The sequence below is a fragment of the Microchirus variegatus genome (genome assembly GCF_963457635.1).
Source record: "Microchirus variegatus genome assembly, chromosome: 8".
In the NCBI taxonomy this organism is placed as follows: domain Eukaryota; kingdom Metazoa; phylum Chordata; class Actinopteri; order Pleuronectiformes; family Soleidae; genus Microchirus; species Microchirus variegatus.
Window position 1 is genome coordinate 30,745,864 of NC_139809.1, and position 26,849 is coordinate 30,772,712.

The 26,849-nt window shown below is 42.2% G+C and overlaps 3 protein-coding genes and 1 pseudogene across 4 annotated transcripts in view; 2 read left to right on the forward strand and 2 right to left on the reverse strand.

Moving 5' to 3' along the window:
- Positions 1-426: 426 nt before the first annotated feature.
- Positions 427-6,179, forward strand: calml4b (calmodulin-like 4b). The gene is made up of 4 exons (XM_083894036.1): positions 427-456; positions 2,023-2,163; positions 4,437-4,625; positions 6,047-6,179. The coding sequence occupies exons 2-4, from the start codon at positions 2,097-2,099 to the stop codon at positions 6,142-6,144; spliced, it is 354 nt and encodes a 117-aa protein (XP_083750162.1). The 5' UTR covers positions 427-456; positions 2,023-2,096; the 3' UTR covers positions 6,145-6,179.
- Positions 6,180-7,340: 1,161 nt separating this feature from the next.
- On the reverse strand, positions 7,341-11,525 carry LOC310931218 (ceroid-lipofuscinosis neuronal protein 6-like; annotated as a pseudogene). Its single transcript has 7 exons — positions 11,485-11,525; positions 11,221-11,317; positions 11,014-11,112; positions 9,450-9,778; positions 8,626-8,751; positions 7,596-7,724; positions 7,341-7,512 (listed from the first exon to the last, which is right to left on the reverse strand). The product of its transcript is annotated as a ceroid-lipofuscinosis neuronal protein 6-like (transcript).
- Positions 11,526-15,362: 3,837 nt separating this feature from the next.
- On the forward strand, positions 15,363-19,873 carry fem1b (fem-1 homolog b; the record flags this gene model as incomplete). Its single annotated transcript, XM_083893945.1, has 2 exons — positions 15,363-15,625; positions 18,238-19,873. The coding sequence occupies exons 1-2, from the start codon at positions 15,378-15,380 to the stop codon at positions 19,871-19,873; spliced, it is 1,884 nt and encodes a 627-aa protein (XP_083750071.1). The 5' UTR covers positions 15,363-15,377.
- Positions 19,874-22,502: 2,629 nt separating this feature from the next.
- Positions 22,503-26,849, reverse strand: part of itga11b (integrin, alpha 11b) — a 30,276-nt gene continuing 25,929 nt past the window's right edge. Inside the window, exons 23-30 of the mRNA XM_083893813.1 lie at positions 26,207-26,290; positions 26,007-26,100; positions 25,806-25,919; positions 25,614-25,697; positions 24,892-25,002; positions 24,673-24,768; positions 24,398-24,511; positions 22,503-24,114 (exon numbers count right to left, since the gene is read on the reverse strand). Coding sequence (XP_083749939.1) covers positions 24,034-24,114; positions 24,398-24,511; positions 24,673-24,768; positions 24,892-25,002; positions 25,614-25,697; positions 25,806-25,919; positions 26,007-26,100; positions 26,207-26,290 — 778 coding nt within the window. The 3' untranslated portion in view covers positions 22,503-24,033. The remainder of the gene's footprint in view (positions 24,115-24,397; positions 24,512-24,672; positions 24,769-24,891; positions 25,003-25,613; positions 25,698-25,805; positions 25,920-26,006; positions 26,101-26,206; positions 26,291-26,849) is intronic.

Here is a 26,849-nt window from a genome sequence, read left to right on the forward strand (position 1 = left end):
GAGACTTGAAGGTTAAGACTTGAAGGTTAAGACTTGAGACTTGAAGGTCGCACATTTTGGACGTTAAACAGAAGAACATGGTAGTACAAATGTGTCTTTACTGTTTGTTCTGACACACACACACACACACACACACACACACACACACACACACACACACACACACACACACACAGACGTCCTCCGTCCATTTCCATCTCTGTCCTCATCTTACATTCACCTGGATCAGGTTCCTGAGCGGAGGACGAGCTCACAGCTCTGACACCTGCTGCTCTCTCACTCTCTCACTCACTCACTCACTCACTCACTCACTCACTCACTCACTCACTCACTCACGATGGTGAGAACATTAATATGTGGGTGTTTCATGTTGTCCTCCTGTCAGATTTCTCTGCCTCACCCTCGTCTCTTCTGTTCTGTCACAGGCCAAGTTCCTGACCCAGGATCAGATTCATGGTAAGACTCATTCATTCATTCATTCATTCATTCATTCATCATCATCATCACAGCTCAGTTAATGGAATAATAATGAGGTTTTCTGTGTGTGAACACGTTCATTATTTTCATGTTTGGACCTCGACGACTGTGGTTTTGTGACTTTGCTCGGCTGCTTTGAACATTTCACATTTTCTCTTCCTCTAAGAATCTAAAAATAAGTTTTAAGAATCACACACAAAGAAACAAAAGTAAACAATTCGATTTGTTTAGGTTCTTTTGCTTTTCCATCAGTGATAGAACCTGGTACCAAAATCCATTTTGAATTCCAAAATCTACGTAAAATCCCAAAATCTATTTAAAATCCCCAAATACATGTGTAATCCAACAATATATTTATAATCTCAAAAATCGATTTATAATCCAAAATCTATGTATAATCCAAAATCTATGTATAATCTCAAAATCTATTTATAATCCCAAAATGTATTTATAATCCCAAAATGTATTTGTAATCCCAAAATCTATTTATAATCTCAAAATCTATTTATAATCCCAAAATCTACTTGTATTCCAAAATCTATTTGTAATCCCAAAATTTATTTATAATCCCAAAATCTATTTGTAATCCCAAAATCTATTTATAATCCCAACATGTATTTATAATCCCAAAATCTATGTATAATCCAAAATCTATTTATAATCCCAAAATCTATTTATAATCTCAAACTCTACTTTGAGTACCAAAATCTATTTATAATCCCAAAATCTATTTATAATCTCAAACTCTACTTTGAGTACCAAAATGTATGTATAATCCCAAAATGTATTTGTAATCCCAAAATCTATTTATAATCTCAAAATCTATTTATAATCCCAAAATCTACTTGTATTCCAAAATCTATTTGTAATCCCAAAATTTATTTATAATCCCAAAATCTATTTATAATCCCAAAATCTATTTGTAATCCCAAAATCTATTTATAATCCCAACATGTATTTATAATCCCAAAATCTATGTATAATCCAAAATCTATTTATAATCTCAAAATGTATTTATAATCCCAAAATCTACTTGTATTCCAAAATCTATTTATAATCCCAAAATCTATTTATAATCTCAAACTCTACTTTGAGTACCAAAATCTATTTATAATCCCAAAATCTATTTATAATCTCAAACTCTACTTTGAGTACCAAAATGTATTTATAATCCCAAAATGTATTTGTAATCCCAAAATGTATTTATAATCTCAAAATCTATTTATAATCCCAAAATCTACTTGTATTCCAAAATCTATTTGTAATCCCAAAATTTATTTATAATCCCAAAAACTATTTATAATCCCAAAATCTATTTGTAATCCCAAAATCTATTTATAATCCCAACATGTATTTATAATCCCAAAATCTATTTATAATCTCAAACTCTACTTTGAGTACCAAAATGTATTTGTAATCACAAAATCTATTTATAATCCCAAAATCCTTGCACTTTGGTGTGGGAGAGTGAGTGGTTGTTTCCTGTTGTAAAAGTCTATCTAACAGTGTGTGTGTGTGTGTGTGTGTGTGTGTGTGTGTCTGCAGATTATAAGGAGTGTTTCTCTCTCTACGACCGACAGCACAAAGGAAAGATCTCAGCTCAGGATCTCATCACTGTGATGCGATGCCTCGGCTCAAGCCCCACCCCCTCTGAGGTGCAGCGCCACCTGCTGAGCCACGGCATAGGTACACGTGAGCGCCTTTATTACCACAGAAGAAGAATTAGCTAACTTAAGAAACAGTTTACACAAACCTGGTTAAGAGTGTTTCATCGTTTAATATACGCACACGTTAGCGCCACCTAGAGGCGAAGACCAAAAACAGAATGTCCACATTTATTCAAATGAACCAACAAACAAAAATGGCCGAAATTTAACACAGTTCTACTCATCACAAGCAAAAAAACAGACTTGAGACTTGAAGGTTAAAGACTTGAGACTTGAAGGTTAAGACTTGAGACTTGAAGGTTAAGACTTGAGACTTGAAGGTTAAGACTTGAGACTTGAAGATTAAGACTTGAGACTTGAAGGTTAAAGACTTGAGACTTGAAGGTTAAGACTTGAGACTTGAAGGTTAAGACTTGAGACTTGAAGGTTAAGACTTGAGACTTGAAGGTTAAGACTTGAGACTTGAAGGTTAAGACTTGAGACTTGAAGGTTAAGACTTGAGACTTGAAGGTTAAGACTTGAGACTTGAAGGTTAAGACTTGAGACTTGAAGGTTAAGACTTGAGACTTGAAGATTAAGACTTGAGACTTGAAGGTTAAGACTTGAGACTTGAAGGTTAAGACTTGAGACTTGAAGGTTAAGACTTGAGACTTGAAGATTAAGACTTGAGACTTGAAGGTTAAGACTTGAGACTTGAAGGTTAAGACTTGAGACTTGAAGGTTAAGACTTGAGACTTGAAGGTTAAGACTTGAGACTTGAAGATTAAGACTTGAGACTTGAAGGTTAAGACTTGAGACTTGAAGATTAAGACTTGAGACTTGAAGATTAAGACTTGAGACTTGAAGATTAAGACTTGAGACTTGAAGATTAAGACTTGAGACTTGAAGGTTAAGACTTGAGACTTGAAGAAGAATAGACTTGAGACTTGAAGATTAAGACTTGAGACTTGAAGAAGAATAGACTTGAGACTTGAAGATTAAGACTTGAGACTTGAAGGTTAAGACTTGAGACTTGAAGAAGAATAGACTTGAGACTTGAAGGTTAAGACTTGAGACTTGAAGATTAAGACTTGAGACTTGAAGAAGAATAGACTTGAGACTTGAAGGTTAAGAATTGAGACTTGAAGGTTAAGACTTGAGACTTGAAGGTTAAGAATTGAGACTTGAAGGTTAAGACTTGAGACTTGAAGGTTAAGAATTGAGACTTGAAGGTTAAGAATTGAGACTTGAAGGTTAAGACTTGAGACTTGAAGGTTAAGACTTGAGACTTGAAGGTTAAGAATTGAGACTTGAAGGTTAAGAATTGAGACTTGAAGGTTAAGACTTGAGACTTGAAGAAGAATAGACTTGAGACTTGAAGGTTAAGACTTGAGACTTTAATGTTAAGAATTGAGACTTGAAGGTTAAAGACTTGAGACTTGAAGGTTGAGACTTGAGACTTGAAGGTTAAGACTTGAGACTTGAAGGTTAAAGACTTGAGACTTGAAGGTTGAGACTTGAGACTTGAAGGTTAAGACTTGAGACTTGAAGGTTAAGACTTGAGACTTGAAGATTAAAGACTTGAGATTTAAAGGCTAAAAACTAAGGCAAGGCAAGGCAAAAAACAGACTTTTCTTATTAGATACTGATAAACCACTCACTCCCCCAGCACACAGGAGTTCACAGGAGTTGTTGATCCACTTCTGCCTCCATCACTAACTCCAAACTTCTTATATTGTCAAATCGGCTTTTGTAATTCTTCGTTCGGATTAACTTCAGTGACACAAAGTGACCACACGAGGCAGCAGCGGACCAGCAGCTCCTGTGTCCCCGTGAGCTAAAATCCCTGGTTTTCTCTCTGGGCTTTGGTTGTGGTGGACATCGTCTTGTTTTCAAACGTGTTTCCTCTGACCACATCAATGTTATTCTCCTTTTACAGTCACGGCGGCTTTAATATATCCGTGTGTGTGCGTGCACGCCGCCCCATGTTTGCCCGTCTCCCGTCTTATCTCCGTACAACGCATATTTCGGTCAGTCTGGAGGGGGATCTCTGTAATGAACTGCGCCAAGTTTCCACGCACACAGTTTGTTTAACGTGTGTGAACCGTCTCTGCTTTATCTCTCTGCGTCGCGCTTTATCGCGTCGCTGTTTGAACAACTTATTTCATATTCAGCATGTCGTGTTACAGCCTGACCTCATTTCTCCTGCACGGACCCATAAAGCTGCGTCTTATCTGTTTTACGCGGTTACTCGCGACTCTATTGGCCCAATAAAAGGTCAAACTCTCTCTGTCGCTGTCTGTCTTTTCGCAGATCGCGGCGGAGACGTCGACTTCTCCACTTTCCTGACCATCATGCACCGGCAGCTCCAGCAGGAGGCGCCAGAGGAGGAGATCCTGGAGGCCATGAGGATGGCCGACAAGGAGCAGAAGGGCTTCGTCCGAGCGTCCGAGCTGCGAGCGGCGCTCACCGGCCACGGGGAGAAGCTGAGCCACAGAGAAGGTGAGATTTAATCTGATTAAATCTGCTCTAATCTGGCGCTTGGGTTTTCTTGACTTAAAGGACTAAAGGTGAAAATCAGACTTTAATCACTTAACAAAAAAAAAAAACACCTTTATCTTTGCTTTATATTATAAAGCAAACATGAAGTTTGTAAACAACTCACTCTCCTACACCAAACCCCATAGAGAAAACCAGTGATTTTAGCTTACAGGGACACAGGAGCTGCTGGTCTGCTGCTGCCTCGTGTGGTCACTTTTTGTCACTACAGTACATCCGGATGTAGGATGTTTAAAAGCCGAATTGACAAAATAAGACGTTTGAACGTAGTGATGAAGGCAGCACTGGATCAACAACTCCTGTGAACTCCTGTGTTGCTGTGATGTTAAAATCGCTGATTTTCTCAATGGGCTTTGGTGTGGGAGAGTGAGTGGTTTACAAACGTTAGTTTCTTTTTACCTGAGCCTTTTCTACTTAAGAAAATCAACATTAAAACAAGTCTATGACATCATAAACACGTGCACGTCTTTATATCACTGTTAGGCAGAGTTTTCCAACAGGAAACTCAAGTTATAAACCACTCACTCTCCCACACCAAAGCCTATGGACGACAAACATTTTCTGGTCTAAAATTGGAAAAAAAACATCAAACGTCGTCCGAAATTTTACTAAAACGTCATAGTATAGTATGTCGTCCAAATTTTACAACTTTTGAGAAAATGTTTTTTTGGTAAAAAAAAAAACACAAAAAAAACGTTATACTATACTTTGTAATCCAAAATGTAAGTTTTTTTTGAAAAACATTTTTTTGTGTAGAATTTAAAAAAACGTCATACATCGTCCGAAATTTGACTTAAACATCATACTATACTATGTCGTCCAACTTTGACAACTTTTGAGAAAAATAATTTTTGGTCAAAGTTTTTGAAAATAACATCATACTGTACTATGTTGTCCAAAATTTTACAATTTTTTTGAAAAACCTTTTCTGGTCTATACTTTGAAAAAAACGTCATACATCGTCCGAAATTTGACGACTTTTGAGAAAAAAAAAATTCGTCCAAAATTTGACTAAAACGTCATACTGAACTATATCGTCCAAATTTGACGTCTTTTGAGAAATAAAAAATTTGGTCTAAAATTTGAAAAAAAACACGTCATTCGTCGTCCGAAGGAGCTGCTGGTCTACTGCTGCCTCGTGTGGTCACTTTGTTTCACTCTAGTAAATCAAATGTAGGATCTTAAAAGCCGAATTGACAAAATAAAACATTGTAACTCAGTGATGGAGGCAGCAGTGGATCAACAACTCCTGTGAACTCCTGTGTCGCTGTGATGTTAAAATCACTGGTTTTTGCTCTGGGCTTTGGTGTGGGAGAGTGAGTGGTTTACAAAACCTTCAGTTTCAGCCGCGTCTCTGTTTCCAGTGGACGAGCTGCTGAAGGAGGCGGGCGTCGGGGCGGACGGACGCGTCCACTGTGAGCAGTTTGCTAAGACGGTGTCGCGCTCGTCTGTGAAGCGCTGACATCATCGTTAACGTCATCAGAGCTGATCATCACCATGTTGTTATGACGTGCAATAAAACAAGTCTCTGTTCTGTGGGTTCAGTTTTTTATTTCTTTAAATGTACTTGCAATGATGCAGTCAGCGAAACAGGGCTTCTTGCGTGGCCACTCACTCTCCCTGCACCAAAGCCCAGAGAGAAAATCAGTGATTTTAACATCACAGCAACACAGGAGTTCACAGGAGTTGTTGATCCACTGCTGCCTCCATCACTAAGTTCAAATGTCAGATTTTGTCAATTCAGCTTTTAAAATTCTTCATTCCAATTTATTTTAGTGACACAAAGTGACCACACGAGGCAGCAGTAGACCAGCAGCTGCTGTGTCCCTGTGAGCTAAAATCACTGGTTTTCTCTATGGGCTTTGGTGTGGGAGAGTGAGTGGTTTACAAACTAACACTGACAGTGAGATAAAGACATACAGATATCATTTTGTTTGTAAAATAACATGAATAAGCTTGTGAAACTAAAAGGGTGGGACAGTTATGTATAATGCTGCGTTCCATTTGTAGTCGGAACTTGGAATTTCCGAGGTCTTGTGAACTCTGGATTTCCCGCGAAAAAACAACACTTTTTATCTCTCATGTCATTTTTTTGTCGCATCAGTTTCGCACTAAATCAGTCGTGCACGTCGTACTTTTTTACGTAGACATCTGTGTTGCTAACGCTTGTTTAACCGCGCACAGGTTGGCTAACGACTGGTATGGCTAACAACAGCAAGCCAAGGGTCCGTGTTCCGTGATTGGTCAAAATTCCGCCAGGTTGCCGCGGCCACGCCCTTTCGAGTCTGCGGGACCTTTCGGTAACTTTCCGTCTTTAATGTGTCTACTACAAATGGGAATTACCGCTTGGGCGAGTTCGATTAAAAATGGCTGACTTCCTGTTCAGTTGTGGCCATGGTCGCTATAGACTTTTTTGTTCGTCTTGGGCAGTGACGCGTTTCCACCAAGTTTTGTGAAATTTGGTGAAACCGGGTTTCACCTGTGGGGGCGCTACAGAGTCATTTTGCACCACTTTTTAATGTATTCCCTGTACTTTATAAAAAAAATGTTCAGCCTGTTCTGACTTGCGTGCCAATTTTTGGTCTCTTTTCACCAACGTTTACTGCCTCAAAAAATGCGCTAATCTCTGAAGAAAAATTCCAACAAAAGGAGCGTCCTCTAGGGGGCGCACGCGGCGAGCCACGTCGGGGGTTTGACCCGGCGGAGGTGCAGCGTGAAGACCACGCGAGGCTGAGGGACGTAGATGAGTCCAGGGTGTCTCGTCCTCAGGGCCGGGTCGTCCCACAGACGTGTCACCCACACTACCAGCAGCAAGAGGGCGCCAGAGAAACTGTGGAACCAGAGAGGGATCGTCATCATCATCAGAAGAAGAAGATCGTCTGTTTGTCGAATATTAAAGTATCAAAGCTTCACCTGGAGAGCATGAAGACGCCGTTAGCGTCGGGCACCAAGCCCCGCCTCCTCTGGCGCATCACCGTGGCTGTCATCGCAAAGCAGGTGAAGATGAAGATGATGAAGGTCTGTCCCTCAGTGATCAGGTACCTGTCAGCACCACAAGGGGGCATGTGTGTATTTGTACACACATATGTTGTTCAAACAGGGCGGCTCAGTAAACAAAGAAACAGACAGGCTGAGTGAGGTCATGAGTCACGAACAACACCTGAGAACTCACCGATCAATTATTACTGTGACACACACACACACACACACACACACACACACACACACACACACACACACACATTCTTGTACTTGCAGCATACTGAGGACCGGGTGAAAGTGCTGACAAAGTGAGGACCAGCATTTCCACTTTATAAATCAACACAATTACAAATATCTACTCCGTGAACGACATCGATAAAGAACCACTGGGTGCAGTACCATAACATGTCTGCAGGTGGAGCCCCAGAGCAAAACGTGTGTGAAAACACCTGGGCTGGAAAACAAGGTTTTTGGACCAAATTGAGGACGAGTATAGCACGTTTACAACCTAAGGAAGTGATTTGAATGAAGACAAAGTGAGGACCGGCCAAAATGTCCTGACTTTGTTGGTTAAAAACCCCTCACTGGTCCTCAGTATGCTGCAAGTACAAGAACACACACACACACACACACACACACACACACACACACAGGCTCAGCTACTGTTGTTCATTAGTCTAATTATGGTTTAAGGTGAAATGAAACACTGACAGAACAGTGTGGATGTTTATTGATTTAATTCTATTTTATTTATTTTAGTTTTATTCATTCAGTCGTTTTTCCTTGTTCTTATAAATGTTGAGTTGTAAATTCTACTGAATATTTTATTCAGTTTTACCACTTTTTGCACCAGTTTAATTTGTATAAGCAATAATTTATTCTACTGTGTCCTTCTACGCCTTGTTATTACTCTCTCTTGTTCCTTCCATCACATGTTCCTACTGCAGTAACACCGTCTGACCAGTAGTAGGCGGCGTTGGGAGCGAGTAGCATCCAGGCAGCAGGGGGCAGCAGCCTCTGCTCCTGTGTCCTGTGACAGAAACAACCGCTGAAGAAGAGCAAGTGTACGAGGAAGAGAGGGACAGACCTGGGAAACAGAGAGAGAGAGAGTATAAAAGTATTTTTATAAAGTATTTTAAAGTGATTATACACAAATATAAACATACTTATATGAAGTTTATTACATTTCTGCCAATAAATCACACACTGGACCTTTAAAGCTGGGGTCTGTGAGTGTGGAGCAGTTAGCAATAGCAGGAAACACGTTTAACAAAATGCCTCGGACAAATCCCGCCCCCTCCTGTCACTCCACCGGTCAAAGCTCCGCCCCCAACTGTGTTTAAGCTAGTCTTGTTTGTCAGTGTATGTAGCGATTGAAATGTTAGCTTTGTAATGCTATATAACATATTTAGCAAATTTGCTAAAAACGTTTGGGAATGTTCATCCCGTGTGCAAGATTTAGTGACCTCTAATGGCGAAACTGGAAACTGCAGAGAGGACCAGCTAATGCTGGTTTGTCTTTTTAGGCTTCTGTAGAAACATGGCGCCACAAAACGGCCATAAACCGTAAAATAACGTAAACTTCAAAGTCTCGTCTAAAGACTTTTAAATATATAAAAGTTAAATTTTGTCTTTAAAGTGTGTAAGAGCGGAACAGCTAACAATAGCTAGCAACACTTTAGTCAGAATTCGTCCCACCCCCTTTCTGACAGCCCTCTGGACTAAGCTCCGCCCCCCCCGTAAACTCCAGCTTGTCGTAAAAAAGGTAACAACGTCCCGTCTCACCACATCACATGACCGAGCGCGTCGTCGTAGTGAAACAGAAGCTCAAAGGCGTCGACCTGCGGAGACAAAAACGACTCGTCACTTTGTCTCGTTCACGTTTCTTCGGCGCCGTCGCGACTCCGCGTCACTCCAGAACCGACCAGAGACGACGACCCGAGTTCCTTCATCGCCGGGTTCTCCCTGACGGACAGCTGCAGCTGGTAGCCAACCAGCAGGAGGCGACGGGTGACGGAGTCGGCCACCAGGTGGAAGCTGGTTCCCATGACGACCGCGACGACACCGAGGCGGACGACCACTAGGGGCAGCGTCCTGGGGCTGCGCTCGAGCATCTGCGACAAAAAAACCCCCAGATGTTTTGACCACGAGCGGAAAAGACGTGTGAACGTGTGTGAACGCGTTAACGTGTGAACTCATGTAAATGTGTGAACGCTTGTGAACGTGTGTGAACAAGGTTGTACATGAGAGAACGTGTGTGAACGCTTTTGAACATGTGTGGACATGGGGATGTGTGTGAATGCTTGTGAACGTGTGAATGTGTGTGAATGCTTGTGAACGTGTGAATGTGTGTGAATGCTTGTGAACGTGTGAATGTGTGTGAATGCTTGTGAACGTGTGAATGTGTGTGAATGCTTGTGAACGCTTGTGAGCGCGATAACGCTTGTGAATGTGTGAAGGTGTGTGAGCGTGTATGAATGCGTTAACTTGTGTGAACTCGTGTGAACGTGTGTGGATGCTTGTGAACGTGTGTGAACATGAGAGAACGAGTGTAACCATGAGAGAACGCTTGTGAACACTCGTGAACGTGTGTAAACGTGTGTGAAAGCTAATGAACGCGTAAACGCTTGTGAACATGTGTGGACATGTGTACGTGTGTGAATGCTTGTAAACGTGTGAACGCTTGTGAACGCGTAAACGCTTGTGTACATGTGGACGTGTGTGAATGCTTGTGAACGTGTGAATGTGTGTAGACGTGTATGAACTCCTTAACATGTGTGAACGCGTGTAAATGTGTGAACGCTTGTGAACGTGTGTGAACGAGTGTGCACATAATAGAACAAATGTGAACATGAGAGAACGTGTGTAAACGTGTGTGAAAGCTTATGAACGCGTAAACGCTTGTGAACATGTGTGGACATGTGTACGTGTGTGAACACGTTAACGTGTGTGAACTCGTGTGAACGCGTGGACGCGTGTGGACGTGTGTGAAGCGTTAACGTGTGTGAACTCGTGTGAATGTGTGAAAGCGTGTGGACGCGTGTGAACGTGTGTGAACATGAGAGAACGCTTGTGAACACTCGTGAACGTGTGTAAACGTGTGTGAAAGCTTATGAACGCGTAAATGCTTGTGAACATGTGTGGACATGTGTACGTGTGTGAATGCTTGTAAACGTGTGAACGCTTGTGAACGCGTAAACACTTGTGTACATGTGGACGTGTGTGAATGCGTGTGAATGTGTGGACGCTTGTGAACGAGTGTGCACATGAGAACGAATGTGAACATGAGAGAACGTGTGTGAAAGCTTGTGAATGTGTGTGAACGATTGTGAACGTGTGTGTGTCTTACTCTGAGCAGAACCAGAGGCAGCGTGACGCTGTAGAGAAGCTGCAGATAATCTGCGACACCAGGACGGTTCAGAGGACAGACGTCCACCGAGAGGACGAGCTGCAAACAGAGGACACTGACTGTGCTTCACGATGGACAACAAAGAGCATACATGTTGGTGATCAATTGTAAATAAAGTTTTATTCAACCCAGTTATTGTCCCGTTACCATGGCGACGGTCCGGGCCACGTCCAGGACCCAGCTGTGGACGGTGAAGAGGAGCCAGACGTCCAGGTGGAAACGGGGAGAAGAAGCTGGAGAAGATCTGCAGGAGGTGAAGGAGGACATCAGTCATGTGACCAGACGGATAATGATCAGAGTTTGATCAGATGAGTAGAAACAGGAAGTTGAGCTGTTATCATCTCTGCGGCTTAATCGCATCACAGTTCATTACAGACAGGAAGTCGTTATGAAAGATTCGCTCGGACAAACCTGCGCGTGAACGCTGAGCTCTGGTTCTTCCTGGAGGACATTTGATCTGCGATGGAGAATCAACCCGTCGCTGTGGAAACAGACTCCTCACAACTGGACTGTGACGGATCCGTCAAAGCACTGAGGGGTGAAGCTTCAGGTTTATCTTCCAGCGCATAATCCTGTAATCTGCATAAATATAATCCCCCCCTCTGTGATTTATGACACCGCGCCAATCTGGCTTGAGATTAGCACAGTTAGAAGCTTCTGCTCAGTTTCACAGGATAACATGTTTTCATTTCCCTCAAAGGAAACTGGGTCATAGCAGAGAGAGAGAAGTTAGTAAAACACTCACTCTCCCACACCAAAGCCCATAGAGAAAACCAGTGATTTTAGCTCACAGGGACACAGGAGCTGCTGGTCCACTGCTGCCTCGTGTGGTCACTTTGTGTCACTGTGGGAAGTCTGAACAAAGGATTTTAAACACTGAAGTCATTGTAACTCAGTGGATCAACAACTCCTGTGAACTCCTGTGTTGCTGTGATGTTAAAATCACTGGTTTTCGCTATGGGCTTTGGTGTGGGAGAGTGAGCGTGTGAATGTGCGTGGACTTGTGGATGTGTGAATGTGTGTGAACATGTGTGCGAAACTATGTGAACCTGTGTGAACGTGTTAACATGTGTGAACGTGAGTGATCGCGTCAATGCGTGTGCACGTGTGATCGTGTGAGAATCTGTGCGAACGTGTGCAAACCTGTGTCCGAACCAATGTGATCGCGTGAACGTGTGTGAACCTGTTTGATCACGTGAACGTGTGTGAACCTGTGTGAAAGTGTGTGAACATGTGTGAACGTGTGAACGTGTTAACGTGTGTGAACGTGTTAACGTGTATGAACATGTGTGAACGTGTGTGAACATGTGTGAACGTGTGTGAACGTGTGTGAACATGTGTGATTGCGTGAACGTGTGTGAACCTGTGTGAACGTGTGTGAACATGTGTGATCGTGTGTGAACATGTGTGAACGTGTGTGAACGTGTTAACGTGTGTGAACGTGTGTGATCGTGTGTGATCGTGTGTGAACGTGTGTGAACGTGTGTGATCGTGTGTGAACGTGTGTGAACATGTGTGATCGTGTGTGAACGTGTTAACGTGTGTGAACGTGTTAACGTGTGTGAACATGTGTGATCGTGTGTGAACGTGTGTGAACATGTGTGATTGCGTGAACGTGTGTGAACGTGTTAGTGTGTGAACGTGTGTGAACATGTGTGATTGCGTGAACGCGTGTTAATGTGTGTGAACGCGTGTGGATGTGTTTGAAACTGTGTGAACGCGTGTGAACGTGTGGATGTGTGTGAACCTGTGTGAACGCGTGTGAACACATGTGAACGCGTGTGAACACATGTGAACGCGTGTGAAAGCGTGTGAATGCGCGTGAATGCGTGTGAATGCGCGTGAATGCGCGTGAACACGTTCACACATGTGAACGTGTGTGAACGCGTATGGACGTGTTAACGTGTGGATGTGTTTGATCGTGTGAACGTGTGTGAACGCGTATGGACGTGTTAACGTGTGGATGTGTTTGATCGTGTGAACATGTGTGAACGTGTGAACGTGTGTGAACGTGTTAACGTGTGTGAACGTGTGTGAACGTGTGACGGTCTGGTGACCCCTAAACTCTTCCGTCTGTGTCGGTGTTGCAGTGCAGGCTGTGGCCACAGGGAGGCGTTTAACCTGAAGGTGGATTAAGGAGTCGTTCTTTTCTTGTTTTAAATCAGTGACACGTTCAGGAAAGAGAACGTCTGTAGACTTTGGAACGAGGAGATAAGGAAACAGAATCAGTGACTTTACTGAAAACACGTTTTTATGGATCTGCTTTGAAAATGATGTCGACATCCAGTTTTATTTTGATCTTTTTCCACATTCCTTTTTTATTGGTGCTGACGTTTTAACGACGTAAACTGTCTTTGTTCTGCCTCCTCCTGCTTCATGCTCCGCTGTCAAAACACCTGATAAATTCTGTCTGTTTCCATAAAGCTGTCATTTTTCTCTGTCCTTTGTTTCCCTTGTTGAACTTGTAGATGATTCAGGTTCAGGTTCAAGGTTCAAGAACGACTCAAACAAACGGGAAACGCCTCCTGAACTCTCACTCTGACCAACCTCACATACTGTAACTGCTAGTGAGGAGACCAAGATGGCTGCCTTCATATAAACACTGCTGAAGAGTTCAGAGATGAAATCACAGAATTCAGAGATTAAATCACAGAATTCAGAGATTTGAGTGTAAAAAAAAAAAGATTTGATTTTGGGATTATAAAAACATTTTGGGATTTTTAATACATTTTGGAATTATAAATAGATTTTGGGATTTTAATAGATTTTCGAACTTTAAGTAGATTTTGGAACTATAAGTAGATTTTGCGATTTTGGTGAGAATAAGTAGATTTTGGAATTATTAGTAGATTTTGGAATTATTAGTAGATTTTGGAATTATAAGTAGATTTGGCGATTTAAATAGATTTTGAAATTATAAGTAGATTTTGGAACTGTAAGTAGATTTTGTAATTATAAGTAGATTTTGTAATTATAAGTAGATTTTGGAATTATAAATAGATTTTGGAATTATTAGTAGATTTTGAAATTATAAGTAGATTTTGTAATTATAAGTAGATTTGGCGATTTAAATAGATTTTGGAATTATAAGTAGATTTTGGAACTATACATAGATTTTGGGATTATAAATAGATTTTGGGATTATAAGTAGATTTTGGAATTATTAGTAGATTTTGAAATTATAAGTAGATTTTGGAATTATAAGTAGATTTTGGAATTATAAGTAGATTTTGGAACTATACATAGATTTTGGGATTATAAATAGATTTTGGAATTATAAGTAGATTTAGGAATTATAAATAGATTTTGGGATTTAAAGTAGGTTTTGAAAATATAAATAGATTTTGGAATTATAAGTAGATTTTGGAGCTATAAGTACATATTGTGATTATAAGTAGAATTTGGGGATTATAAATAGATTTTGGAACTATAAGTAGATCTTGAAACTCCAGGTACCAGGTGCTAACTAACACTCATGGAGAAGCAAAAACAAATAAACCTCAAAATGCCATAAGTGTATATTGTTTGAAATGATTCATGTTTAAAAAGAAACGTTTGAAAAGTACTGTTTGTGTGTTTTCATGAAGGCTTTGTGTGTACAGGTGGTGAGTGTGGGGGTGAATTCGCTTCTTTGCCTGGGGCCCCACAGAGTCTAGGGTCGCCTCTGCATTTACACAGACAGACGAGTGTGTGTTGATTTAATTTTCTCACTTTTAGTGCGAAGTTGTCTCGCGTTAATCGTTTTGTTTTCGTTGAAAGTGAGAAGTGAAGATTCCGATTCCGGAAGTTGAGATCTGGAAGCTTCCGGCCGGAGGTGTTTTCAAGTCGCACAAGTACTTCCGGTAAGTTGTTAGCTAACAGAAGGTGAAAGTGCTGCTCTTTCTTTCTTCTTCGACTCTTTCGCCTAGTTTTGGGGTGTTTTGGGAGCGGAAACACCGACAGAGAACCACTCGGTAACGCGAGAAACGATGTTTCACTTTAAGTCTTGAACAAAAAGCTGAAAAGTGTCATTTTCCATGAGCGGGTCGCTCACGTTGACAAGCTAAGCTAACCGGCTAACACGCTCAGCTGACGCCTGGTGCCGGGGACGGAGGCACAGAACCCGGACTGTTGCGTGCGGGAGGTTGAGGCTAAAGCCCCAGCAGACTCCTCCGTGTTTCTCTGTGACGGAGAAGATTCCCGTTTCATGCGAGCTCCAGGCTCAGCTTCGACAGTTTAATGGGAGGCGGGTTGTTTTGGAGGAGCGGACACTGCGGGCGTCAGCTGCGAGCACAGCCGGGGTCCTGGCTCCGTGTCGGGCTCAGATGGAGTCTCTGGCCGGTTACGTGTACAAGGCAGCCAGCGAGGGCCGAGTCCTGACCCTGGCCGCGCTGCTGCTCAACCACTCCGAGGTGGACACGCACTTTCTGCTGAGCTACGTGACCCACCTGTCCGGGCAGAAGTCCACCCCGCTCATCATCGCCGCCCGGAACGGACACGACAAAGTGGTGCGGCTGCTCCTGGACCACTACCGGGTGGACACCGAACAGACCGGCACGGTCCGGTTTGATGGGTAAGTCCTGGGATAAGTGAAGGGACTGTGATTTTAAGAGTACAAGTACACAAGTACGTGACCAGAAATGTACTTTTTTTTTTTTTTTTTAAAGTCTTAAAGTTTATGATATTTATTACACTTTCTCAGTTGTCTTACAACTAAAGGTTGTGGGTTCAATTCCCGGCTCTCTAATTCCTGTCTCTACGTGCCCTTGAGCAAAGACACTTAATAACCTCGTGTGTGTAGTTTCTATAGCTCTATATACATACAGACCATAATACTAACTCTTATTATTATACAAAGACAGTTAGAGGAAACGTAGTGGAGTAAAATTTGCTATAAATATAAATAACAAAGTAAAATACAGATATGTGAATTGTGTATTTAATATTTGCTATGTAATAAGAGTAAAGTTAAACATTCACTACATAAAATACACTTTCTAAACAAAAACAAATAAACTTTTGGATGGAAGAAATAAAGTTTAAATGACTTGGCAACAGAACAACAATATATGTAACTTTATTTTGATAGAGTTTATGTATATTCTCTTAAATATTAATATTGGTTTTAGTATTTATGCTTTCACTATCACGTCTAAAGTATTGTTAAAATAAAAATGATTACTCGGATAAAGAAGCAATTGATCAGGCCTGGGATGTTCTGACATAAATGAAGTTTAAACTTATTTATAATGACCATAATTAACTCAAACCTGAGTGTTGAGTGAACACATATTTCCTGTCGTCTTATCATCTGTCAACACACACAGATGGTTTTAAGTTTCATTTTGTGATAAACGAGCTCAGAGTGGAACCACAACACACGACGATGACGACTCTGTTTCTGAGCAGGAACCTGATCTGTGACGTCACCTTAACGTTTAAAAGTAAACGTGCTGCCTCGTGACGACAGCCGCGTGAGTTTGAGCGAGACTCAGACGCCCGTGTCGTGGTCGGGCGGCGTTTTTGTTTACATTCGACACAAAACAGCACATCGACGCCCGCCGACGTCACGCCTTTGTTTCTCTGTGTGAACAGATGCAATCAGCTCAGTTATCTGCTGAGTCACAGGACTCTGACCCACTCATTGTCCCTGATCACAGGCTCACAGGCACACGGGCAGTGGACAAGCAGCTCAACCTATAGATATTATACCTTTATCATGAAATGAGACGAGATGAGGTATTAGATTTTGGATGTCGTGATACGGTGACCTTTCCTTGTGTTGTGTTGTGTGTATATATGTACGTATATATATATGTATGTATGTATGTATGTATATATATATTTATATATATATACATATACATACACATATATATATATATATATATATATATATATATATATATATATATATATGTATATATATATATATATATATATATATATATATATATATGTATATATATATATATATATATATGTATATATATATATATATATATATATATATATATATGTGTGTAATATATATATATGTGTATATGTATGTATATATATATATATCTGCACGTATATATATATGTATATATATATATATATGCACGTATATATATGCACATATATGCACATACATACATGTGATACATGCAGATATATATATATATATATGTATATATATACACGCATATATATATATATATACACGCATATATATGTATATATATATATACGTGCATATATATACATATAAACGTACGTATATATATATAAACATATATATACGTACGTATATATATACATATATATATATACACGTACGTATATATATATATGTATGTATATATGCATATGTACGTATATGTGTGTGTATATATATATATATATATATACACGTATATGTGTATATATGTATATATACATATGTGTATATATGTGTGTGTGTGTGTGTGTGTGTGTGTATATATGTATAAATATATGTGTATATATGTGTGTGTGTGTGTGTGTGTGTGTGTATATATATCAGGTGGTGCAGCTGTCCGAGCAAGTGAGCGAACATTAAAACTGTTATTTTAATAATGATAAATTCTAAATAAAATACTCAGGCATTATTTTACGTTTGAAGGCTTTTGAATAATGTTTTTTTTCCCCTAATATCAATAGTTTTTAAAGCCGTTTAAATAACTGCCAAACTTTTGTCCAGCAATTTACATTTCCTAAATGTCAGGGTGGTGCAACCAGAAACATTGGTCTTTATTTTGAAGTCAAGAGACAATAGCTGTAAACTGAATGTTGCATCAGCCAGAGGAACCCCAGAGAACCTGGGGACTAAGCTAAAAGGTTTGTGGATCTCTGTCAAATACTGATACAAATTAAACTAATTTCAACTCATGTAGGTCGGTACACTTTCCATGTCAGGTGGTACAACCAATATAAAACTAGAAAACAATTATTTAATCATAAAACTCTTTATCTTTTTAAAAAAGTGTTGTGTTTGAACTTCATGACAAGGGTAGAAAATAATGGTTGCGTCCAAACAGAAGCGGTTTAATTTGAGTTTAGTTGCAATTGTCAGGTGGTTCAACCGTTAATCAGGTGTCTCAAAGATTTTCTTATTTTATGCAATCATTCGTTTTTATCATCCTCACCTCCTCTCTCTCCTCCCTCTCTCCGTCCATGACGCAGCTACGTCATAGATGGCGCCACAGCGCTGTGGTGCGCAGCCGGAGCAGGACACTTCGAGGTGGTGCGTCTGCTGGTGAGTCACCGCGCCAACGTCAACCACACCACCATCACCAACTCCACTCCGCTGCGCGCCGCCTGCTTCGACGGGCGCCTGGACATCGTCCGCTACCTGGTGGAGCACAGCGCCGACATTAGCATCACCAACAAGTACAACAACACGTGCCTGATGATCGCCGCCTACAAGGGCCACGCCGACGTCGTCAAGTTCCTGCTGGAGCAGGGCGCCAACCCCAACGCCAAGGCGCACTGCGGCGCCACCGCCCTGCACTTTGCGGCCGAGGCGGGACACCTGGAAATTGTGAAGGAGCTGGTGCGCTGCCAGGCGGCCATGGTGGTGAACGGACACGGCATGACGCCGCTGAAGGTGGCGGCAGAGAGCTGCAAGGCCGACGTGGTGGAGCTGCTGCTGCAGCACGCCGACTGCGACCCCGGCAGCCACATCGAGGCCCTGGAGCTGCTGGGCGCCTCGTACGCCAACGACCGCGAGAACTACGACATCCAGAAGACGTACCAGTACCTGCACATGGCCATGACGGAGCGCTACCGCAACCCGGAGGGCGTCATCACCAAAGAGCTGTTGCCGCCCATCGAGGCGTACGGCGGACGCAGCGAGTGCCGGACGCCGCAGGACCTGGAGGCGATCCACGCCGACCGAGACGCTCTGCACATGGAGGGGCTGATGATCCGCGAGCGAATCCTGGGCTCGGACAACATCGACGTGGCTCATCCCATCATCTACCGCGGCGCCGTCTACGCCGACAACATGGAGTTCGACCAGTGCATCAAGCTGTGGCTCCACGCGCTGCGCCTGCGCCAGAAGGGAAACAGGAACACGCACAAGGACCTGCTGCGCTTCGCCCAGGTCTTCTCGCAGATGGTGCACCTGAAGGAGCAGGTGACGGCCTCCTCCGTGGAGCAGGTGCTGAGCTGCAGCGTGCTGGAGATCCAGCGCAGCATGACGCGCGTGGAGACGGCCACGGAGTCGGAGCTGCCGCAGGCCATGGACAACTACGAGTCCAACGTCTTCACCTTCCTGTACCTGGCGTGCATCTCCACCAAGACCACGTGCGGCGACGAGGAGCGCGCGCGCATCAACAAGCACGTCTACGACCTGATCCGGCTGGACCCGCGCTCGCGCGAGGGCTCCTCGCTGCTCCACCTCGCCATCAGCTCCACCACGCCGGTCGACGACTTCCACACCAACGACGTCTGCAGCTTCCCCAGCGCGCAGGTCACCAAGCTGCTGCTGGACTGCGGCGCGCAGGTCAACGCCATCGACCACGAGGGCAACACGCCGCTGCACGTCATCGTCCAGTACAACCGGCCCATCAGCGACTTCCTCACGCTGCACGCCATCATCATCAACCTGGTGGAGGCCGGCGCCCACACGGACATGACCAACAAGCAGAAGAAGACGCCGCTGGACAAGAGCACCACGGGCGTGTCGGAGATCCTGCTGAAGACGCAGATGAAGATGAGCCTCAAGTGTCTGGCGGCGCGAGCCGTGCGTCATCACCAGATCACGTATCGCAACCAGATCCCCAAAATCCTGGAGGAGTTTGTGGAGTTCCACTGAAAATGAAACTAAAAAAAAAAAAAAAACTCCACCGACTGTTGTTTTTAAAGAGTTTCTTATGGTTTTCTAACGAATCTAAACGGTGCTGAAGGCGACGGACGCCACCGCGAGGAATTTAAAAAAAAAAAAAAAACTTTTTTTTTTTGCCATTTTTATAAATTAAAAAAAAATAGTTGGTTGCTTTTTTTTCTCCTATATTTTAAATATTAATGAACTCCCAGCAGCTGATCGTCTGCTGCAGGTTTTGCCTTATGTTCACGCCGTCGCAGACGCCGCGTTTGTGACGGACGGAAGGAGTGGGCGTCGCCAGAGAATTCTCACCTGTGTCATCACACTACAGTTTTTATTTTTAATATGAAGAAGTAGTTTTCACTGTTCTTTTTTTTTTTTTTTTACTGTGGACAGAATCTGCCTCCTGGACTTTATATTAATCAGATTTTTACTTAATTATTATTATTATTATATTTTGAAATCCCGCCCCCCCCCCTTCTTTTTTTTATATATTGAAGAGAGTCTTAAAGATGTAGTTTTTTTTTTTAAAGTGTGGTTGCGTGATGTGCTGACACTGTCGTCCAGGACGTGAGCTGAGCAAAAAAATAATCAGTTATTATAAAATGTATACGCTTACTTTTAAGTAAACTTAAATATTAATGTTGAGTTTTTGGGGGAGCAGGGACTCTGAATGAGGGAGCCCGACAGAGACGCCAGGAGAAACTGATGTTCACTGCTTTATCTCACGGTTAAATTCACATTTCTGTGTCCCTTTGTAAAACCACTCACTCTCCCTGCACCAAACCCCATAGAGAACATCAGTGATTTTAACATCACAGCGACACAGGAGTTCACAGGAGTTGTCGATCCACTGCTGCCTCCGTCACTAAGTTCAAGTGTCTGATTTTGTCAATTCGGTTTTTAAAATCCTACATTTGGATGTACTGTAGTGACACAAAGTGACCACACGAGGCAGCAGTAGACCAGCAGCTCCTGTGTCCTTGTGAGCTAAAAGCACTGATTTTCTCTATGGGCTTTGGTGTGGGAGAGTGAGTGGTTTACAAACTTCAGTGGAAAAGTCGTTAACGGCGAGATAAAGTGAGTGTTTCTCAGACATAGGTGTGTGTGTGTGTGTGTGTGTGTCAGTACTTCACACAACCGCACTTTAAAAACATCCATTTTGCATTTTAATTAAAAAAAACAAAGCAGTCGTCAACAGGAAAGCTCGGTATATTTAAATGTCACTCTAATGAAAGCACTAAATCAGTGATCAGTGCACACACAAAGGCCAGAGCAGCGTCTGAAAGAGCGTTTGTTTTTCATTTATCTAATGACATCATTGACTTTTGATTTTAGACGCCACAGATTGTGTGATCGTGCGATCGTCCAACCACAGCTGCAACCATCTCGTCTCACGGTCGCTACAGAATGTTGAAAAAAATGTTTGCATAAATTCTTCTTTCTTATTTGAGGCAACAACAAAACAAAACATTAAGCATGACTTATTTTTTAATATCAACAAATCTGTAAAATACCAGGGGGAAAAGGTGGGTAAATAAAAAAAACCCTGAAACCTGAGATTGTGTTTTTGAAAGTGTTTTTTTTTTTTTTTATCACCAAACAAAATAAATATCACATATTCTCCGTCAAACAATGCCTCAACAGTTAGCCAACATGCATCTAGCCAGCATACAAGCTAACTACATCTAACAGCATACGAGCTAACATCTAACCAGCATACGAGCTAACTACAACTAACCAGCATACGAGCTAACTACAACTAACCATCATACGAGCTAACCAGCATACAAGCTAACTACATCTAACCAACATACGTGCTAACAACATCTAACCAGCATACGAGCTAACTACATCTAACCAGCATACAAGCTAACTACATCTAACCAGCACACGAGCTAACTACATCTAGCCATCATTCTGACTAACAGCAGCTAACCAACATGCATCTAGCCAGCGTAATAGTCAACTACATCTAACCACCATACGAGCCAACTACATCTAGCCAGAGTGCTGACTAACTGCAGCTAGCGAACGTACGAGCTAACTACATCTAACCAGCATACGAGCTAACTACATCTAACCAGCATACGAGCTAACTACATCTAACCAGCATACAAGCTAACTACATCTAGCCAGCATGCTGACTAACTACAGCTAGCCAACATGCATCTAGCCAGCGTATGAGTTCACTACATCTAGTCAGCATGCCGACTAACTATAGCTAGCCTACATGCATTTCGGCAGCATACGAGCTAACTAAATCTAGCAGCTATTTTCATAAACTTTGATTGTCCAAGTAATCGTTTGGTCCATAAAATGCTAACAAATGTTGATCTTTCTTTCTCAAACCTGGGAATTATGATGTTTGCAAGAAGATGTCTTGTTTTATCCACAAACCAAAATGATTTAAGTTTAAGAATCCACTGATTTGGTGGCATAACAAATCTCTAAATGACTTCCACCTGTGCAGCTCAGTCACATGATTAGAAAAACGCCTTAAAAGGTCAACTCACTTGCGTTTGTCAGAAACGGTAAATGTGACATTTACTCGTTAAAATAGTGAATATGAAGCACGACGCGGGTGGTTTTTCACCTGTTGTCTTTATTTTCTGTCTTCATTTTGAACCCAAACACAATGAAAAGTGACAGAAACAACACACACAATAATGCCACTATCCTTGTTTCTTACTTTTAATCAAACACACAAGTTAAAGTTCAACTTTATACAAAAAAAGTGCATCAGATATATAAAAACAAATATATACAATGTTTAAGATTGTTTATATGTTCCGTTAGTATTTAAAGAAGCGGATAATCACGTCAGCCATCTTAGGTAGTTTTCTTCTTCTTAGTCGGCCGCTCGTGTTTTTGAATGAAAACACATTAAAAAAAGATCCTTAATTCTTTACTTTGCCGCTCAAAAAGACATTAACGTTATTAACGCTGTCAGATGTTAGCATGTTGGGTAAATGACGTGGGACGTGGACGCCACAAGTCTCCGTGTTTCTGTCTTTACAGAAGCTTTAACTGTCCTCCTTATAGCTCCAAGGCTAATTCATTCCAGATAACATTAGCATGCTAGCTAGATGCTGCTAAATGCACAACGCCTGTTGGCTAACTGGCTAGATGTAGTTAGCATGCCGGCGAGTGTTCATGTAATGAAAATAAACGGATGGTGCCTCACAAACTCATATTCATGACACAGCGAATTTTGAAAACGGCATGATGAAATCATTTTAGCCAGCATTAGCATGCTGGCTAAATATAGTAGGAAATGTGTCTCATTGTTCTTGTCTTTGCAGAAGCTTTAGCAGACGGCTCCCCCTGGCTGCAGCTCAAAAGTGAACATAGTATGGCTAATTAGTTTATGTTAGCATGCTAGCTAGTATTTAAGTGAAAATGAAAAGTCTGTTGTCTCCAAATGGAACTCGTTGAACTTGTGGGATGTTTTAAACACGACGTGCTCGGTGGCGCTGACGTCTTCTCGTTCTTGTCTCTACAGAAGTTATGACTTAGCGTTTTCGGGGGTTTTGCATGCTGGCTAAATGTGACTGGTTAGCATGCGCATTGACATTCACATTAATATGTCTTTACAGGAGCTCTGTGCTGTTTTAAAATGTGGGCATTTCTATTTTTCAGCTCAAAAGTACAACAACATTAGCTAACTTGAGCATCCAGGCTCAATGTAGCCACCTAGCATGAACTTAACATCATCAGATGTTAGCATGATGGGTAAATGTAACTAGCTAACGTGCAGCTAAATAACGTGGACGCCACAAGTCTCCATGTTTTTGTCTTTACAGAAGCTTTAACTGTCCTCCTGACAGCTCAAAGCCTGATTAATTTCAGCTAGCATTAGCATCCTGGCTGGATGCATGTTAGCCACCTAGCATGAACTTAAAACAACATGCTAGGTCATAGCATAATTTGTTCTAGGTGGGGTTTAGCTCGTAAACAAAGATGCCACGTGAGGGTGCGTGTGATTCGGGCGCCTGTAGGTGGCGTCAGTGTGGCTCATTTGGTCTATGGTTGTGACTGGCTGTGTGATTGGCTGGGGGAGGGGGCGGGGCATCAGGGTCCCTGAGTGACAGGTGGTGGCTCGCGATGCGACGCAGGTGATCCTCGTTAGCATCGTTGTGGGCCACACCTCATAGCTCCTCTGCTGCCTTCCCATTGGCTACAGGTTGCTCCTCCTCTTCCTGTCTCCTGCGTCTGCTGAAGAAGCCGAGCTGCGGAGGAGAATCACACGGAGACGCTTTATCGTAAAGTGCTGACGGCGAAACATCGTGAAACATTTACACTCATTCTTGCCGTTCATGAGGAAAGCAGGGAGCCCCCTGGTGGCTAACTGCTACTTAGGCTTCACTTTAGGCCCATTTTCATATACAGTATATATATATATATATATATATATATATATATATATATATATATATATATATATATATATATATATATATATATATATATATATATATATATATATATATATATATATATATATATGTGTACCTTCCATAGTGCCAGAACCAGTAAGGCCAGTAGGAGCAGACCTCCCAGCGAACTTCCCAGTATAATCCAGAAGGGGACGCTGTGGCCTTCCTCCTTCCTCAGCTCCAGGACGATCTGCAGTTCCCACATAAATAAAGAATACATCGATGAATAAATAAACATGTCTGTATCCTTTACCCACCAGTGCAGCAAAAAAAAAAAGTGTTGTCCATGTTGTTTTACTGTTTGACCAGCAGAGGGCAGCAAAGCCCAAATTTAACTTCATGATTTCTCACCTGTCTCACAGGTCTGTTCTCCTGGAGGAACAGAGGACTGGACGCTTCCAGCTGAAGAGAAGCGGCCGTCAACAACTCCAGAGACCTGAAGTTCACCTGAAACACATGGGTCAGTGGTGTGTGTGTGTGTGTGTGTGTGTGTGTGTGTGTGTGTGTGTGTGTGTGTGTGTGTGTGTGTGTGTGTGTGTGTGTGTGTGTGTGTGTGTGTGTGAGACTCACGGCGAGCAGCGCAGGAAGCTGGAGTTTCCCTCTGAGCGTCACCTTCACTTGTGTGGAGGTCGTCAGGTTCAGTCGACACTGGACCACCAAGCTCCTGCTGTTGGTGTGGTTCTACACACACACACGCACACACACACACACACACACACAACAGTCACATAATCTCAGAATGACTTGAAATGTACCATCATAATAGTCGGCGTCGCCCTGAACAAGGATCTGTTGAAAATATTTGCAAACCTCTTAAGGAATAATTTTAATGAATTTTTGAAATTCAGGAAATGATCCATTTGTCCTGATGCACTTTGACAGTGAGCTGAGTTTCTTCTTCAAAAAAAAAAGGATCTCAGAATGACTTGAAATTTACCATCATAATAGTCGGCATCGCCCTGAACAAGGATCTGTAGAAAATATTTGCAAACTTCTTAAGGAATAATTATAATGGATTTTTGAAATTCAGGAAAAGATTTAAAAAAAAAAAAAAAAAAAAAAGGGTTGCACAGTGTTTGTATTATTTTAGCCTTTACTTTCCTTATCATGCATTACCATAACTGTACCATAACTTACCATAACACTATAATACATATTTCCTACACTGCGCTCGTATTTAATAAACGACAGTCTCTCGCTTCATCAAACGTATATAATTTCACTCATATTAGCGTTAAGTTTAGATCAAGTGTCCGGTAAATGAGCGCAAACGTAAAAAAAACGCGCCTCACCAGCTGTGACAGCGGCGTCAGGTCCTCGTCTTTCACCTCATCGGTTGTTCCGAGTTGAGGCAGCGTGCAGTGAGATCCTTCCACCTGCAGGGGGGGGGGGCGAGGCAACAGTGAGGCTTCCCTTTAAAACTCCTTGTTTCCTGTTTTATTTTGTAGTAATGCCGTGTGTGCACTGTGTGTGTGTGTGTGAACCTGCTCAATGCTGTAGTCTGTGACGTTCAGCAGGTGGTTGTTGTTTCTGGTCACAGCCCAGATATCACATCTGAAGTGGACCTCGTCCACCGAGAAGAATCCCAGGTTCTGGATCTGTGCAGAATCACATAGTAACAGCGTGTGTGTGTGTGTGTGTGGCTGTAATGCTGTAACTGTCCTGTAGGGGGAGCAGTGACTCACGTAGTAGGTGAGGTTGAAGGTGAGCGAGCTGCTGTCCTGCGACGAAGAGGCAGCAGGCGAGGGTTTGATCTCAAAGCGAGGAGCGTTTGTGTCTCTGTGAGGAGGAAAACAAACAACAACAACAACAACAACAACATGAGGCTTTTTGATGTCTGTGAAGTCGCTCACTCTCCCACACCAAAGTCTCAGGTGTCACTCACCTGGTGAACAGCAGGTCTGTTTGGTACAACAGAGGAAGAGAGATGGTGTTGATGTTGTCGTCGGGAAATCCTTCTCGACCCTCGCTATATTTAACAAAGTAAAGTACAGATACGTGAATTATGATACTTAAGTATTTGTACTTTAAGTGCAGTAAATGTCATAAAGTTTAAGACTTTTACTTCAGTAATATTATTTTTTTTAAAGGGTTAGGGTTAGAAAAGGGTTAGGGAAAAGGAAGAAAAGGAAGTGACTTCAACTTCTACCAAAGTAATTTTTTCTGGTCACAAACTTGGACTTTTACTTTGAAATATCACTTTTAAAGTGCTGGAAGGACACAGGCTCCCCCTTGTGGGCGCTGCAAAATAAATCACTTGGACGAGACAACTTTTTTTTTTTATCGTAACATGCGATAATGATAACTTAATTATGTAATCGTGAACACGTGAAGAGTCAGAGCGTGTGTGCGTGTGTGAGCGCGTGTGCAAGTGTGTGCGTGTGTGTGTATGTGCGTATGTGTGCATGCATGAGTGTGTGAGTGCATAAGCGTGTATGTATGCAAGTGAGTGTGGGCGAGTGTGTGTGTGCGTGCAGTGAGTGTGTGTGTGCGTATGCAAGTGAGTGTGTGTGGGCGAGTGTGTGTGT

What these genes read in the sequence shown, in the direction of transcription:
- calml4b (XM_083894036.1), top strand. Translation starts at nt 2,097, where the DNA reads ATGCGATGCCTCGGCTCAAGCCCCACCCCCTCTGAGGTGCAGCGCCAC. An exon ending in CCTGCTGAGCCACGGCATAG is followed by an intron (nt 2,164 to 4,436) that starts GTACACGTGAGC and finishes GTCTTTTCGCAG; the next exon opens with ATCGCGGCGGAGACGTCGAC. An exon ending in GAAGCTGAGCCACAGAGAAG is followed by an intron (nt 4,626 to 6,046) that starts GTGAGATTTAAT and finishes CTCTGTTTCCAG; the next exon opens with TGGACGAGCTGCTGAAGGAG.